The sequence below is a fragment of the Syngnathus acus genome, chromosome 19, assembly GCF_901709675.1.
Source record: "Syngnathus acus chromosome 19, fSynAcu1.2, whole genome shotgun sequence".
Taxonomy (NCBI): Eukaryota; Metazoa; Chordata; class Actinopteri; order Syngnathiformes; family Syngnathidae; genus Syngnathus; species Syngnathus acus.
The window spans coordinates 5,656,564-5,670,223 of NC_051103.1; the positions used below are offsets into that span (position 1 = coordinate 5,656,564).

The window sequence follows — 13,660 nt, forward strand, 5'->3', positions numbered from 1 at the left end:
AAATCAGAAGCGAGATTACCGTTTTGTTTGTTTTGGGTTTTGTGTCGTAGGCTCCACCCCTTACTTTGAGATCATTTACATTTTTCAAAAAAAATGTATAACTTTTTTTGTATGCTTTTCTACGGAGAGGATTAGGGCCAGTGAAGAAAAAAAAAGGGGGGGTGACAGGATTCTGACTTTTTTTCTCAGAATTTGACTTAAAGAATTCTGATTTAAAAATTAGAATTCTCACTTTAAAGTCAGAATTCTGGGGGGAAAAAGTCAGAACTCTGACTTTGAAGTGAGAATTCCCACTTTCTGACTTTAAAGTCAGAAATCTCACTTTATTCTCAGAATTCTAAATTTAAAGTGGGAATTCTGACTTTATTCTCAGAATTCTGACTTTAAAGTGGGAATCCTCACTTTAAAGTCAGAATTCTGAGAATAATTGTGATTTTAAAGTCAGAAAGTGGGAATCCTCGAGAATACACAGACAAGCAGGGATTACTAAAGCAATGGCAATAGACTAAATGGGGTTTATGCTAATGTCTATGCACAAATCCCAATATTTGTGTTGTGGTAATGTAAATTGAATATTTTTCAATTAAATAACATTGCTACAATAATATTAATTGCAGCTATTATAAGTGAAAAGGGAAAACAAATTTGTATTTATCGCCATTACCTTCATAAAGTATTTTTGACCCTCTGCGCTCGCCTTACTACGCTATTAAAACTGCGCTATACCGGAAGTACCGCCTCTTTTTCATCTTCTCTTTGCTAACACGGGTGAGAGCAACATTCTAACACAAACATCCATTTACAATCTTCATCCATCCCTTTATACCAAAACACACGACATCCCCACTTTTATATCGTATAAAAACACCTTTCCTTAGCCACATTTTGACCCATCCATTTCTTCCATAAATCAATCGTGTGCTATGTTGTGTCCGATTGTCTGACTCCGTGTCCTTTCTGTTCTTCCCCCAGCGTGCAGTCCGCTGACACGGCGCCATGGTAAGGAACCCAAAATGTCATTTTTAAACTAGTATTAGCTAAGAGTGTGGTGCATGAACGGGTATGTAATTTCAGTTTTAGGCAAGACTTTCAGCGTTTTGTCCAGCGGCAATAAACCGAAGCTAACACTCGAGCTAAGCCGTGGCGTCTTGTATGTTTTATGACGTCATATTAACGCGACAGCACAGGCTGGTCTGTCATAACCTGCCAAACACCCATTGTTACTTTCCTATTAGCTCTCACATTTTTAAAATCAGCGATAGTTATGTTTCTAGAAAAAAAAAATGTTCTAAATTACTGCCATCAATCTAATCAGGAGCAAGGCGTCCAAACATCTCAGGCTACTGTGCCCGTGATGCATTTTCATACTTGCCAGAGTAATAACGGACCAAGTGCTGACTTTCGGACTGTCACAGAAAGCTCAGTTCCACCGGTCCACTGACATCCATGACTTTACATTGTTCTGTGGGAAATCAAATGTCACAGATGTCCCCTTAATCCAATGTATTTTAATTGCAGCCTCGCAAGATTGAAGAAATCAAAGATTTCCTGCTCACAGCCAGGAGGAAGGATGCTAAGTGTATGTATAGAACACAATGTTTAGAACCCACAATTACAGGTGCTGCTTCTTTAAAGCCTGTTTGAGATTATAAACCTTTTTGTGTGTGCCCACAGCCGTAAAGATCAAGAAGAACAAAGACAATGTCAAGTTCAAGGTGCGCTGCAGCAGATATCTGTACACGCTGGTCATCACTGACAAGGAGAAGGCCGAGAAGCTCAAGCAGTCACTTCCTCCCGGTTAGTGTTAATGAGCACAAAATGACTTTGTTCCATCACATTGGTTGAGCTCACTTTTTTTTTTTTTTTTTTTTTCTTTGCAGGTCTGGCTGTCAAGGAGCTGAAGTAAATTTATGTACAGAAAATTGTAATAAACATTGGAAAACTCAAGATATTTGTGTGGTTTTGTTTATTCTGTCTGTGCTGTTATTTTATGTTGGTGTATTAAAATATAATTATTAGTTTCACACTGAGGTGATTTGCAGTCAGCAACTATACTGGATACAGAAAAAATCAAATTGGCCTGCAAGAGAATATATTTGTATTTCCACTTCTGTGCTGCTAAATATAAAAACACTAGTTCAGAAAGTGAATTAACTTGTAAATCAACGCCTCGCGGGAATGTTTTTAAATTGACTGTCATGTCCTCTTTTGTCCGCCGGAGGGCACCAAAGAATCAAGCCATACTGCCTTTTTTGAACGGTGACAATTCTCGTAGTTGGCCGCTAGATAGCAGCAAAGTAACACATTTCTTACAATTTGCCCAAATGAAGCACCTCGTCTGTAGTCTGTGAAACTCCCCTAGCGCGTCACGTGTTTCGCCTCAAAGCGTGTTACGATGCGCGCTCCTGCTGGTTGGTGGACGCGCATCGTGGATCCAAACACGAGATACAAAAGCTCATCGCTGCTCGTTATTTCCGAACAAGTGTGGGATTCAGCCGGATCAGAACATTCTCCTGTGTGTTTTGGACTCCCGTGGAGGAGAAGTGCGTGTCTTCACCACCACGCACAAAGCATGTTTACATCCCCGCCTTTGTCTCACCCGAGACAAGACTGACAAGGCGCTTTGAACTTTTTGGGGTGCTGGTTTATTATATTGCATCGCTCAGGGATGTCTTCTGCACGCGTGGATTACATCGCGCCGTGGTGGACTTACTGGCTGCACAATTTCCCGCACGTCAACCTGAGGTTGCAGTCCGTGGACAACAGCTTCAAGCCCGACGATCAGAACTACCAGCAGGTCAGTGCCGGGGTACCAGTAGAATATCCACACCCACACACCGGACACTACATTAGGTACACCTGTGCACATACTAACGCTATTTTTTCCCCAGTTCAAAATGTAATCATGTGATTTCCAACTTGCCATACATTTAACATGTTCATTGCCTGAATGTAAACTACTGGTATGAAATATGATCGTTATTCTCTGTAAAGAATCATATTTTGAGGGTATAAACATGAACAAAAACTCACCAAACTCTCATTTGAAACCTTATCCCAATAAACATAAAACAGGCCGGTGTCCCTAATATTGTGTCTCGACTGGTATAATGCACATTGTATTGTATAATTGCCAAGGCAGTGCGCCATGTGACGTTATTGTTTTTTGTTTTACTTAATAAGAGCCCTCAATTCAATTTAAGAGGGGGGAAACATAGCAGAGGGTCACATGACTGCAGGGTTGCCTACCCATTGGTGCTAAAGTTGCTGGTCTACAAAAAGAAGTGTTAGGTGGACAGGTTGGAAGTCATTTGACTTCCCATTTAGTCAAGTTCCCAACAATATGTTGTTGTTTTTTAATGCAGCTTAGCTCACAGCTAACGAGCAAGGCATGATCCCACTATTACAGTGATCCCTCGCTACTTCGCGTTTCGTTTATCGCGGCTTCACTACATCGCGGATTTTTTTGCCCAAATTAAAAAAAACATTTAAAATTCTAAATAAAACTTCTAAATTGAGGAAACAGTTGTCTAACCTTTAGGACAATGTAGTATTGCGCCAAATGTCCGTTTTCACGTGTTAGCACAATCACGAATTAGCATCTTTCCGCTAACTCGTTAGCCTGCCCAGTACTTCTTGTTGGTGACCGTACTTCGCGGATTTCACTTATCGCGGGTGGTTTTTGAAACCAATTACCCGTGATTAACGAGGGATTACTGTATATATCGTCAGATGAATATATGTATTTTTTTTAGGTCACGCCAATTGGATTTTCAGCAGAGTTTCCGACAGAGTCCATAAAATGTTGTGGGTTCTGATGTCATTTTAATTTGTTTTGGCAAGCAACACTTTGAAGTCACAATTGAATACACTTTTTAAATTCTTGATGCCTTGTGATTCCAGTTGGAAGGCCCTCGAGGAATAGGAACTAGGAATAAAATTGAAAATGAGATTTTTTTTTTAATTGTAAACTTTATTTGAAGGCCAACCACGAGCCTTAGCATCTTTGTCTGTGGTGGCTACGAGGAGCAAAACAACACACAGCCCTTCGACCTCCTGAGGCAAAACCAACAAAAAGGTCCACTCCATTGATGGGGGCTGGGTTGTATCTTTGCCTGTTCTTTTGTTGTAGACCCCCCCCCCCAGGTCACAGTGTGTGGGTCGCGGGAGATTTGTCAACGTTCCTAGAAAGAATCTCGTTCCAAAAAATCTAAATTGTTAAATTACGCTCAACAAATTGTGAGTGGCGCATTGAAGCTAACATTTCCTTCCTTTCCACTTCCTTCCTCCCCCTACTCGAGCACGCTTGCTCCACTGGGACTTAATGGCATCCCGGCCGAGCGCACTGTGCCGGAAAAAAAAGACCCTCGTACCGTCCCTCCTCCCCCGAGGCATCGAGCGGAGCGTCGCAGAGGATGACGAGAGCTGCGACTGATGATTGGAGGAAGGGCAGGGGCAGTTTTCCTTGTAATGATGGCAGTTAGAGTGCATTTGTAGTGGGAGCTTTACATCTCTTGTGGCCTGTAGTGATGATGTCATACTGCACTTTAAGAGACAAACTTACAAATGACAAAAAATGTGAGCAGATATTACCATCTAGCACTTTACTGGTGGCTACTACTGCCGAGGAAAGCAATTTTTTCCTGCCATAGTATCGGTGGCTGGTATCGGGAGTCTCCACAAGTACCCGATATTGCATGGCATTTTTAGGACAGCTAACTGCCCACTTTTATAATTACGTGAAATTGAATTTCTGGACTTTCCCGTGACTAAAAAAAAATAGCAGAGGGGAATTCCGCAGCCGTGCTTTTTCTATGACCCGCTCGCCACCCGTTTAGCTCCTGTCATAGAGAGGGAATGTCACTGTCCATACTTGCTGCTCTTCTCGTCACAGATTTAGCACTGGTGTTATTCCACTTGCAGGCGACTTAAGCGGCGTAGCAGATGGCGTGCTTATGTATTGATGATCATCGCTTCTTATGTGGGAAGTATTGATTTCACTAGCTAGCTTATTAAAGGTGTGATACTAAAACGCATGGTGTTGTGAAAGTTCACGGAAGGTCAGAATGCTTGCGAAGTAAGTCCATGCAGGATTTCGTTTACGTCTCTGCACTCTGCTTGCACATCCTTTCCTGCTACATAATTTACAAGCCATTACAAGCTGGAGAAAAGAACCGTTGCTAACATCAACGACTTGGGAATTGTCCTGCGAAAACAGGTTTTTTTTCTTCTTCTCCCGAACAACAACAAAGAGGATGTCAACTATTCTTTTGACAGCTGAGAGAGCTCCATCCCTTCCATCCCATCACATTCCCTTCTTTCTCCGCATCCCCTTGGCTGCGGGGAATCACAAGACGGCCATTGAAGCGGGCCCGTCACATGCTGCTCCATTTAAATAGACATTTCTGGTTCCCCTTTTCACTCGGCGAGCTGCGCGTTACCATGGCGATGCACTCAGTGTTTAACCCAAAGTTCTCCTTCCACACTAAATGCTTTTTTTTAACCATCTTACATTCTCGTTGGGCTGCCCTCGTGTTTGTTTTATGGGTCTATGTGACCCGTTGCATGTTTGCGTTGGGCAAAGAGAAGCAGCGGTTAGACAGGCTAAAGTCCAGATGTCAAGGCGAGAGACTAATTTTAAACTAAAAATAAAATTGAGATTTGATTATTTCCATTGAGGTGCGTGCTGTCATATTTGTTTAACGGGTCAATGTGACCCGCTGCATTGTTATGCAAATTGCAAATGCATTTTAATACATATATATTTCTATATTCTCCGCCTCACAGTTAGGAGGATGCGGGTTCGATTCCACCCTCCCTGTGTGGAGTTTGCATGTTCTCCCCGTGCCCGCGTGAGTTTTCTCCGGGCACTCCGGTTTCCTCCCACATCCCAAAAACATGCTTGGTAGGCCGATGGAGCACTCCAAATTCTCCCTAGGTGTGAGTGGTTGTTCGTCTCTGTGTGCCCTGCGATTGGCTGGCAACCAGTTCAGGGTGTCCCCCGATGACTGCTGGGATAGCCTCCAGCACACCCATGACCCCCGTGGGGACAAGAAAATGGATGCATGGATATTTATATATTCTGCACAAGGTTTTTATGGGTCAATTAGACCCACAATATAACACAAAGGGCGTTTAATTCCCTCTCATTTGCAAGACTGATTTATGTTGAAAGTCGACGGGGTCGGCACCATAGCCGTGAAATGAGACAGATGGAGCAGAAACGAGCTTCCGCGGGTCCATCTTCTGCTCTCAAATCTCCTTGTCTTTTCTTTCTCACTTTCGGGCCGGCGTAATCCAGCGGATTCTCGCTATTTGGGGGTTTTAATCCCGCCCGACTCTTATACAGGATGCATGACACTCACCATGGGAACATATGGCTCGGCAAGCAAATAATGTTAGACGCACGAGAAAGGAAATGGAAGAAGGGCGGGGTGTGGGGGGGGGGGGGTGCTCAACCCATCTGCTCGCATTGGACGATCTATTTTCGTCCCGTCTTTCACAGAAGGTGGGACGAAGAGGAAGAGGAGGGTGTGGACGGGGGGGATTTGTAGGAAGAGCAGAGCTGCTGAAGAGCAGCGACTGCTCGCCAGCTGGAGGCGAAGATGCTGGCAGGGAAGATGAGAGCCCCCCAGTAAGCACTTGGCCTTGTTTCTGGGAGCCCCCTCAGATGTGGAGATGATCACGGCTGGCTGTCTTCCTCACTGATCATTACTGTAACTCACACAAAGAAATCCCGATGGATTTTTTACTGCCGCTGTATTCTTCCAACAAAGTCAAAAAAAATAAACCCACCCTTGATGACTTCATTACAAAACTCTGTATTTCGATTTGAATGATGAACCAGGTTTGGTTTTTGGTCTCGTTCAGTCTCTGCTGTTTCTTGGCTGCGTGGCGGCGACGGCGCTGGGCGTCAACCTTCTGTGTTTGGCCGTCTACCTGAGCTGCCTGTGCTGCCGCCGCAAGGATGACGACGGCGGCGACGAGGATACCAAGAAGCCGACGTCGTGCTGCGTCACCTGGTCGGCCGTTGCCGCGGGCCTCCTCACTTGGTACTTGATTCTATTTCCTCCTCGATTTACTCTGCAAACACTTCAAATGCACGACGACGCACGGCCTTTTCTTTCCGCGCTTCTCTCTGGCCCCTCGGGGTCATCGCAATAAACAGCCCGCGTCTCCTCGGTCTGATTAAAACTGTGTTTAAACATACTGGACGCTTCATTAGGTACACCTCCGGAATCAACAATGGCAGCTGTGAGCTCACACCAGAGAATGAAAATCTGTTTTGTTTTCACACAAAAGATGAGCGGCTCCATCGTACCGCTCGTTCTTTCTCGCTCTCTCTCTTTTGTCCAAAGTAGCTAATTGAAAGTTGTGCGGCGGAGGCCCGGCTTGAAACCATGTGACGGTCATGTTGTACATGTTTGGTTCGTGCTTTGCGTTCTCAATTTTGTCGTTTAATGCCGCCCTTCTACTTTTCTCTGTGACCTTTAAAGATGTAAAAGCAGTTTTTAAAAAATGAACGGTAATAAAAAATGCTAGCAAAATCTCTATTTTTAAAAGCAATCTTAGTATTGACACATGAAGTCGATGCACAATTTGTCTTCACGGGCCACATAAAATGACGCGGCGGGCCGTAGCTGGCCCCCGGGCCTTGTGTTTGACATCTATGTTTTAAAGAGGCTCTTTATTTTGTGTCCAACTTGTAAATAAAACCAGGACAGTCTCCAAACAGCAGTAGCAGTTACGCTCCTCGTCAGTTGGGCTGCCAGTTTGGGTCAAAACTTAAATATTTCATAAAGCCTCCCGAGTCGATTCGTGTTAGCCTGTACCGAGTTTTTCCCGAAACTCTTTCTCTGCATTGTCATCCCTCGCCGTGACAGTTGTGCACTGTCTGCGATGTTCTTTCTCTTTGGCTTAGACTCCGGCTCGGAAAGCACACACGAGGCAAACAAGTGGCGGATTAAGAAAAAATCTTGAATAATGACTTTTGCCTGGAGTTAAGCCTGAGCATTTTTAGGAGGTGCATAAAAGCAGATGAACAAAAGGGGAAGCAATTCTTTATGTCTTTCATTCTCGACTCCAAAAATGTATTGATGTTACATCCGCAAGTGCAAAAGTATTTGTACATAGGTACAAATATAGTCATAATTAAAGCCATTGTGCTTGTCAATCCAAAATGACATACCAGAAATAAAAACAGATCATTGTGTTTCTCTCGCAGCGTGGCCGTGGGCGTGGGTTTCTACGGCAACAGCGAAACCAACGACGGCATCTACCAGCTGACGTACTCGCTGTACAACGCCAACAACACGCTGGGCGGCGTGGACAACTTGGTAGGTGCAGCGTAGCGCTCAAGTGTTAGCCGTAGCCATTTTTCTCCAAAAGAGAACTTGAAAGAACCAAAACCCACCGACCCCCCCGCCCCCTTTTCCTTTTTTTTTTTTATCAATGGAGCAAAAGCACAAAACAGCTTGTGTGAACTTCACCCGGCGCATAATTGGATGTGACGTTCTTTATTTGGGAATCCCATGCTCGGTGCTTCCCTGAAGGGACGGCATCGCACGCACGCGGTCCATAGACTGTTAAGAAGTTCTTCTCGAGCGAGACAAAGAGCCCAGTGTGCCGCGGTCCCCCCCAGGAAACAAGAGGGGGACCGAGGCCGGACTTCTTTGTAGACCTGCTATGAAGGAGGCAAGACCTTGATTGGCCACAGTCTGGAAGATATGCTGATGATGTGTTGATGAAGTGAAGGTGGGGGGGGGAGCATCCTTGGAAAATTAGAAAAAAATCAGCCCAGTTTCATGGATTGACTTGACGTTTCGACTTTCTTTATCTTCTTTGTTTGTTTACGGCTTCTAGAGATAAAAATCACTCCCCCTAAATTGCTTTGCGCCCGGACCTGACACGCTGCCAATTATTGCTTCAATCACCACGTTCGGATGAAATCCACTGGGAAACTTGGATCCATCTGCGAGAATACGCTTGTTGCTCTCCCTGTTTGTAATTATTTGCAATCGGACCGGCAACTATGACTGATTTGTGAACTTCGTTTCTTTTCGGGGCGGCGGAGGTATTATGGACCAGGCCGGTATAAATATAAATATAAAATCGTTAAACCGTTATAAATGCAAATACAAAATAAATACATTTATGTTTACGTTTAAGCATGTGCTTCAGACTTTCACCACGAGAGGGCGACAACGCAATTCAAAACATCAGCCCACTATTAATTGACATGGTTTCGCAGTCCAGTGTTTGCCCCCCAGCATGGCTCTTAAGAAAGTGAGCGCTGAGAAGAACGACCATTTGTGTTCATTTATATTGACATATATTTATTTTATAATTACACGATGAGAATAGCAAGAAATACCTCACACAACAATACGAGCGGCCTTTCCATTCGGCGCTAAGCACCCACAGCTGAAGGGGAGCGTTAAGTAGCCCTTTTTAATTATCGCGTCTCGCCGTTTCCTCGTAAACAAGCGCTCCCTCCAAGCAAAGTCAGGCGTAATAATTAAAGTCCGGAAAGCGCTTGGGTCGAGTAAATTTGGTAATTTGCCGTCCTCCTTGAAAGGGTCATTAGCCGCCGGCACATGCCGGTAAACATCATATCAATCTCACCGCTGCTACATGTGGCCGGATAATGATGTCTGGTGAAGCAGCATGTGGCTCCAGGCGTGGACCATCCATCTTATCGTGATGTTTTTTTTTTTTTTACGTCGTGAGCTGCAGGTGAGCACCACCATGAGCAACATGAAGAGCGGGCTACAACAGCACCTGGCCCGGCTGGACGAGATCTTCGCCACGCGCGGCGACTACGTGCAGACGCTGCAGTTCATGCAGCAGATGGCCGACAACGTCATCAAGCAGCTGGTGGGCCTGCCGGATTGGACCCAGGCCGACATGGACCTGGCGTCCGTGGCCAAACTGTCATCCAGCGTTGAGTACTACAGGTGGCTGGCCTACCTGCTGCTCCTCATCCTTGACCTCATCATCTGCTTGCTAGCTTGTCTGGGACTCGCCAAGCAGTCTCGCTGGCTGCTCACCACGTGAGTCCAACACTAGCCTAGAACTCGGATGGGCGAGTACCAGTATTGGGTTGATACCGGTATTGGGTACTTATAGAAACCGCCGATACCACTTTTGTTGTTTATAGTCTCCATCACTGTAGACAGAGGCAGCTAGCTTACACTCTTCACTTAGCCTCTAGTTAGCAGCGTGCGTAGCCGAGTCACCGATGCGCAGCGCTCGCTTCCTTTGGGGAGAGAGTTCACAAGGGCGTGAAATCCACCGGAACGTCCGTCCATCCAGCCACGCATCCCCCTGTCGCCCTCAATCGCTCAGCTACGCACGGCCTACTAACCACAACACAAACCGGCGCCACCCCACGTTTATCTCCAAGCCCCTTCGTCAAGGGATGAATTCAAACAAAGCACTCTCCAGCGAGCATCACCCAATTCCTCCTCAACAGTATCATTAGCACTACATTGACCTCGAGTTATCCTCCGACGGACTCGGGCTTCCTGTTTTAATGGGTCTTTCACTTACAATGAGCTCATCGTTTGTCCTTGAGGGTGCAGAGAACAGCTGCATTTCTCTTTTTTTTTATTATTATTATCACAACTGGCTAGTGACATCAGTGTTTCACCGCCACAGGAAATGACACTTGATTTGCTTTTGGTGGCCAAGTGCCAAATCTGAGCTTGATCTTGTAGATTTTTCTTCACTCTCATCATTTTCTCATTTTTGCTAGCTTCGTTAGTCCGTCCTACCTCGCTTTGAATCTATATATGTGTTTGAATGTCCCATCAGGATGATGCTGTCCGGGGTGCTGACGTTGATACTCAGCTGGGCCTCGCTCGGAGCCGAATTGGCCGCCGCCGTGGTGAGTTTGCCCGGCATGCCATCTGTTTGAAGTTTATTTATTAATTTTTTAAAAAATGCAAATGGTTTGACTGCTACTATTAACTGGTGCCTGCGGGCAAATGCGGGATCCACGCGTAACCACGGAAACGAGGCGCAAGAGATGAGAAAAGGTCTCGTCGGTTGAAGCGTGCACGTTTAGCGCAGCCGGCCACGTCCCCATGGGAGCGTGCTTATCTAGTCGACGTGCTAATTATCGCTTTGCATGCTAGTCATGTAGCATCGTAAGTAAGTGTCCATCCGAATACATTTTTGAAAACATGCAAAGTTGAGTAGAGGCTTTCAGTTTTGAGCGCATTTGACATTATTTTTAGGGCACGAGCGACTTTTGCGTGGCGCCCGACAAGTTCATCATGAGTCAAATCAAAGGCGTCGTCGGCACAGGTACGGATAAAAATAACGCCGAGACACCACCGGCTGCAAAACCTCAACTCGATAATGCTGACTCGTCATTTTGTTGCAGAAATCGTTCATTACTACATTTACTGCAACCAGACGCTGACCAACCCTTACCAGCAGGTACGCATCATAATAGTTCATATATGATTATTATTTTTAAACAAATACTCTGTCTTGTTTGCAGCCTCTGACACTTTTCCAGAGATCTCTGACCACCATGCAGATCCAGATCCAGGGTTTACTGCAGTTTGCCGTGCCGCTCTTCCCCACAGCGGAGGTAACACACACAGACACACACAGAGGAACACACACGCGTGCACATTTGGCATCAGCAGTGATGTTTTCCACCGCAGAGAGACCTCGTGGGCATCCAGCGTGTTCTCAACTCGTCCGAGGCCAGCCTGCACCAGCTGACAGCGTTGTTGGACTGCAGGGGGCTCAACAAGGTGCAACCATGCGAAAAACAAGGAGGGAGGGTAGCGCGGCAAACGTAACGGCACGATGTGATTGCAGGACTACCTAGACGCCATGGTGGGCGTGTGTTATGATGGCGTGGAGGGCGTGCTCTACCTGTGCCTCTTCTCCGTGCTGACGGCTTGTGCCTTCACCATCATGCTCTGCGCCATCCCCAGAGCGTGGAGACAGATTGCAAATAGGTCAGCGTGATGTCCAAAGGTCAACGAGGTCAACATAGCAATAACGGCTGTAGAAATAATCCACCCCATCGCCCTCAGCGAGCAAGACTACGACGACATGGACGAGGAGGACCCCTTCAACCCGCGGCGTAACCGAATGGGCTCGCAGAACCGGAACCACACCACCGTGCACAGCTTCTGCAGCTATAGCAGCAGCATGGGCAGCCAGAACAGCCTGCAGCCCCCCGCCCCCCCGCTGTCCGGAACCCCCATGGGCGACTACATGTGAGCACGTCCGAACCGTTGATGATGTTGATGTTCTTTGATTTGGTGTTTTTCCCCCTCAGGAACCAGACGGCTCTGTTCGGTGGGAATCCTCGCTTTGAGAACGTTCCTCTGATTGGACGAGGCTCGCCGCCACCCTCGGTAAGTCGGGTCCCTTTTTCCGTGCAAGCGGACGCTTGCAGATGGAGCGGAGGGGAAGTAACGTGGTTAAAATTTCATGGCAAGGTGAACATCGTTTAGCGTCAAACTCTCCTGGGAGACGACCACAATGTTGTTTTTTTAACTTTTCACTCAAACAGATATAGCAACATCGGTTCCGTTTTCTTATCCAGTCAAGAAAAAAAAAGTAAACATTCTTTTAATCTATTTCTTCGCAATCTGCTCTCTCTTCGCCATGCATTTTGCTTTGCTTCTCCAAACTATGCTTCTTTGTGCTTGTTGCTTTTTGGCTAACAGCTTCTTTTTTTTTTGCTTGTTCGTCCGTCATTTCTCTTCTTCTTCATTTTTTTCAATCAACTTTTGAAGATATACTCTCAGCCATGTAGAGTCCGAGTAAGTCTTGTTTACATTCTACTCTTTCATCCCTTTCCCAATACCTTCCTTCTCCCGCCCCCCCTTGCATGGCCACCGGTGGTCGCTGTACTATGCATGACGATCACACTTATTGCTATTTTGTTATTATATGAATAATATAATTTCCAGACTGATTAATTTAAGTGCTTTGTCTATGCATTATGATCGATCGTGGCTTGAGCTTCTATCGTGAGGCGCACTACATGCTTTGCAATACAAATGTCGCCACCTGGTGGACGAATATACGAATGTGAAGCGCAAATTGGAATTATTATCAAATAATTGTGTTTATTTGTATTACCTTCAGCAGGTTCAACAAAGACAAAACTATTATTTTTTTAAGCTTTCACGACTAATAATAATATGTTTTATTTTTTTTAAAAGTTCAGTTTGTACTTATATATTATAGCAAGTATATCCACTCATGGTGTCATTTTGTGTCCTGGTAGTATTCCCCCAGCATGAGGGCCACATATCTGTCCATGACCGAGGAGCAACGTCGGCATTTTGGCAACGACTTCCAAATGTGAAGTTGTAGACTTTTTCTTCAGGGAAGTGCCACCTTTGTGTTGTGAGCATGAAACTAAGGTGGGAACACAATTCATGGACGTTGAAACGTGAGGAAAGACACAAATGTGCACATTTTTGTCACCCCCCCCAAAAATAAAAGGCCAATCATGAACGGAAGCCTGAAGAGCTCAACATTTTTAATAACAAGCAAGGTGCATAAAAATAGTAACATTCTGACATGCTTTTTCTTCTCAGTTGTTAGAATATGTGTCTTTTAGTTTTCTACACTCATCATGTGTGCAACCTGCCGGACACGACGTGTAGACGCTTGT

The 13,660-nt window shown here is 45.4% G+C and overlaps 2 protein-coding genes across 5 annotated transcripts; both read left to right on the forward strand.

The window, feature by feature from the left end:
* Window positions 1-705: 705 nt before the first annotated feature.
* On the forward strand, window positions 706-1,949 carry rpl38 (ribosomal protein L38). The gene is made up of 5 exons (XM_037277651.1): window positions 706-768; window positions 973-999; window positions 1,519-1,579; window positions 1,675-1,797; window positions 1,881-1,949. The coding sequence occupies exons 2-5, from the start codon at window positions 997-999 to the stop codon at window positions 1,904-1,906; spliced, it is 213 nt and encodes a 70-aa protein (XP_037133546.1). The 5' UTR covers window positions 706-768; window positions 973-996; the 3' UTR covers window positions 1,907-1,949.
* Window positions 1,950-2,418: 469 nt separating this feature from the next.
* Window positions 2,419-13,551, forward strand: ttyh2 (tweety family member 2). Of its 4 annotated transcripts, none has more exons than XM_037277647.1 (14): window positions 2,419-2,797; window positions 6,871-7,052; window positions 8,225-8,336; window positions 9,730-10,052; window positions 10,816-10,888; window positions 11,241-11,310; window positions 11,390-11,445; window positions 11,510-11,602; window positions 11,679-11,771; window positions 11,839-11,981; window positions 12,060-12,245; window positions 12,308-12,386; window positions 12,771-12,797; window positions 13,268-13,551. In XM_037277647.1, the coding sequence occupies exons 1-14, from the start codon at window positions 2,669-2,671 to the stop codon at window positions 13,346-13,348; spliced, it is 1,647 nt and encodes a 548-aa protein (XP_037133542.1). In that variant the 5' UTR covers window positions 2,419-2,668; the 3' UTR covers window positions 13,349-13,551. The 4 variants fall into 4 exon arrangements, with proteins under 4 accessions (XP_037133542.1, XP_037133543.1, XP_037133544.1 ...); XM_037277648.1 differs by having other exon boundaries at window positions 2,421-2,797; window positions 9,736-10,052; XM_037277649.1 differs by lacking the exon at window positions 12,771-12,797 and having other exon boundaries at window positions 2,421-2,797.
* Window positions 13,552-13,660: the final 109 nt, after the last annotated feature.

Excerpts from the sequence above, each read along its gene's own strand:
- rpl38 (XM_037277651.1), top strand. Across the intron at positions 1,580-1,674 it reads CAGGAGGAAGGATGCTAAGT|CCGTAAAGATCAAGAAGAAC; the intron begins GTATGTATAGAA and ends GTGTGCCCACAG. Across the intron at positions 1,798-1,880 it reads CAAGCAGTCACTTCCTCCCG|GTCTGGCTGTCAAGGAGCTG; the intron begins GTTAGTGTTAAT and ends TTTTCTTTGCAG.
- ttyh2 (XM_037277647.1), top strand. The coding sequence starts at position 2,669 with ATGTCTTCTGCACGCGTGGATTACATCGCGCCGTGGTGGACTTACTGG. Across the intron at positions 11,982-12,059 it reads TGGAGACAGATTGCAAATAG|CGAGCAAGACTACGACGACA; the intron begins GTCAGCGTGATG and ends CATCGCCCTCAG. Across the intron at positions 12,798-13,267 it reads CTCAGCCATGTAGAGTCCGA|TATTCCCCCAGCATGAGGGC; the intron begins GTAAGTCTTGTT and ends GTGTCCTGGTAG.